We start from the raw sequence: 2,553 nt of genomic DNA, 5'->3' as shown, positions 1-2,553 counted from the left end.
CATCTTCACACAGGGACATTGACTACTTTAACTTTTGATACTTTATTATTATTATTATTGTTATATTAACTTTACATGACTTTCAGCTGAGGAACATGAATCTCCTTCAGGCTGCGTTACTGTTACTCTCTGTTAGTGTCGGCCAATCAGCTGCTGCAGAGACTCTTCACTGGAAGAGACGCAGCGTTAAGACCTGAATATACTCTCATGTACACAGACACACAGTTCTGTTGATGCTTCATCTCTGGAGTCCACATGCAGGACATGTTCTACACATGTGCAGTAGATCTGCGTCTACAGGACGGGACGGTCTCAGACTCTGGGCAGTTTCCCTCCACGATTTGTTGCATGTTTGATTGTTTTAAAGATGAATTGTAGAGATGTTGGTAGCGTAGCAACAAATCAGACGTCTGCACAGAGCCTTCATGTTCACCCTCTGATGAGGAAATTTACGTCACATGGACTTTCGTGTCATTTCGGCTTTATACTGGTAGCAGCGTCCCTGCAACGGCTTCCTGTCAAATACATGAACCCCCCAAACAGCCGACAGATCCACGATGTTGATACTGTTCTGGACTTTGTTTCAGCAGCTGAACATAAAAGCATCACTAAGTTAGTGTGTAAAGTCTTTAGTTCATAGTGATTACTAGTGATTTATTAAATCAGGTTTCACCAGTAAAACTTCAAAATGTCTTTGTTAGTGAACGATAGTAACGTGTGAATCAGTTGCTATGAAACATCTGTAGCGTCGTCCAATAAGAATCAACTAACAATGTAAACAAAAAGTCACTGTGACATCATGTTTTGACATAACTTCCAAAACTTACATAAAAAAAATAAAGAAATACTTTCAAAAGCTTCCAAAAATAACACTATAAATAAAATAAACAAGTAAACAATGAAACTTTTAATATATAGATATTTAAAAATAAATTTTTTACAAAAACTTCCAGAAAATAACACATTTAAAATCACAAAAAGTAAAAAAAAATATTTTAAATAATAAATGAAAAAACTTTTTTAAATGTTTAAAAGCTGATCAGCTGATCGTCTCAAACTGACCTTAAAGTCACAAAAAACTAAACTCGGTTCACAGAAACTCGACGCTCCGTCAGTCTGTTTACCAAAAAAATACAAAAATAAGACTTTAAATTGATAAATTTAAAGTTTCAATGAAAGTAAAACAAACTTGATTTAATAATAATAATAATATCTTGTAATTATATTTGTTATTCATGTTAATCGTTTGTTTGTTTTCAGGTCCGGCGGTTCGTTTCAGCTCCTTCACCCCCGACAAGCCAACGCCCCCTCCTCTGATTGGCCAGCACACCTGCCAGGTGCTGCGGGACACTTTGTCCTACAGTGATGACATCATCACAGCGCTGCTGGAGTCGGGGGCGGTGGCCCAGAACGAAGTGTCCTGATTGGCTGACGGAAGGAAAACACAAAAAGGAATATCTGAAATGTTTAGTATTGATCAAAGAATCAGTCACAACATATTGATCATCAATAATCAGCATATAAACATCATAGATGGTTTATAACTGAATGTAATGTAGTTATAATCAGATATAAGTGTTTATTAATGTCAACAGCTGTAACTCCTCCTGGACACTCCTCTATAATAATAATAATATAAAATGTCTTCATACAAGACAAATACTGTACATTAATAAACACTAAAATGTCTTCATAACTCCTCATAACTACATTATAGTGATAATAAACTATTAAATGTTTATATACTGATTATAAACGTTAAATAGACTTAAAGTGTTTCTGCTGACTGATGACGACCAAACACCGGTCTGCATGTTTAATTATTAGGCAATTAAAAACAGGATATATATATATATATATATATATATATATATATATAGATGCTGTTTATCATGTGAGGTTTGCTGTGCAGACACTGGGAACCAGTTACACTGGGAACAGTAACAGTAACTCCAGCTGAGGATCAGTTAAAGATGATCTGCTCCTTTTGAAAATCTGTTTCTGCAAAAAAAAATCTGTAAAAACACAAAAAAAAGAGAAAGTTTTATCTAAGTTTATGATGCAGGAACTGAAACTATGTTCAGATCAGTGTAGAATAATAATAATAATAATAATAATAATAATAATAATAATAATAATAATAATAATGCAGAACAAACAGAGAAGATTGATGACTTAAAGCACCTCCTGACACCATTAAAACACATCCTTGTTGCTTCACTCCTGATCATCTTAAAAATTGTAACAATACTTTATTGTTAATAAACAATAAAGTATTTTTATGAACCTTTCAAACATGTCAGTGCGTCATCATTGTTGTGATTAATCACCTGACTTTCACAGCAGCATTAAAAAAACATTTTTAAATGTTGTGATTTTGTTCATCAGTGATCCAGTTTGTTGTTTTTCTCTTAACAGCCTCCATGTTTCTACTGGTTCAGTCACTGTGTTCCTCATCTGATCTTCATTTAGTGAGTTCAGTGTTATTATTACTGATGGAAATGATCAAAACTAAGAAAATAAACCTGTATTGAAGTTAAACCTGCATTAACT

General features: G+C 33.8%; 1 protein-coding gene across 2 annotated transcripts in view; it reads left to right on the top strand.

Annotated features, from left to right (window-relative positions):
- sugct (succinyl-CoA:glutarate-CoA transferase) overlaps positions 1 to 2,291 on the top strand; it is a 121,484-nt gene extending 119,193 nt beyond the window's left edge. For both annotated transcript variants that reach the window (XM_042399766.1, XM_042399765.1), the window contains exon 14: positions 1,261 to 2,291. In XM_042399766.1, the coding sequence (XP_042255700.1) occupies positions 1,261 to 1,424 (164 nt within the window). In that variant the 3' untranslated portion in view covers positions 1,425 to 2,291. The remainder of the gene's footprint in view (positions 1 to 1,260) is intronic.
- Positions 2,292 to 2,553: the final 262 nt, after the last annotated feature.

Source organism: Thunnus maccoyii, chromosome 21 (assembly GCF_910596095.1).
Source record: "Thunnus maccoyii chromosome 21, fThuMac1.1, whole genome shotgun sequence".
Lineage (NCBI taxonomy): Eukaryota > Metazoa > Chordata > Actinopteri > Scombriformes > Scombridae > Thunnus > Thunnus maccoyii.
The sequence above is the reverse complement of the archived record's forward strand: the minus strand, read 5'-3'. Positions and strand labels throughout refer to the sequence as shown.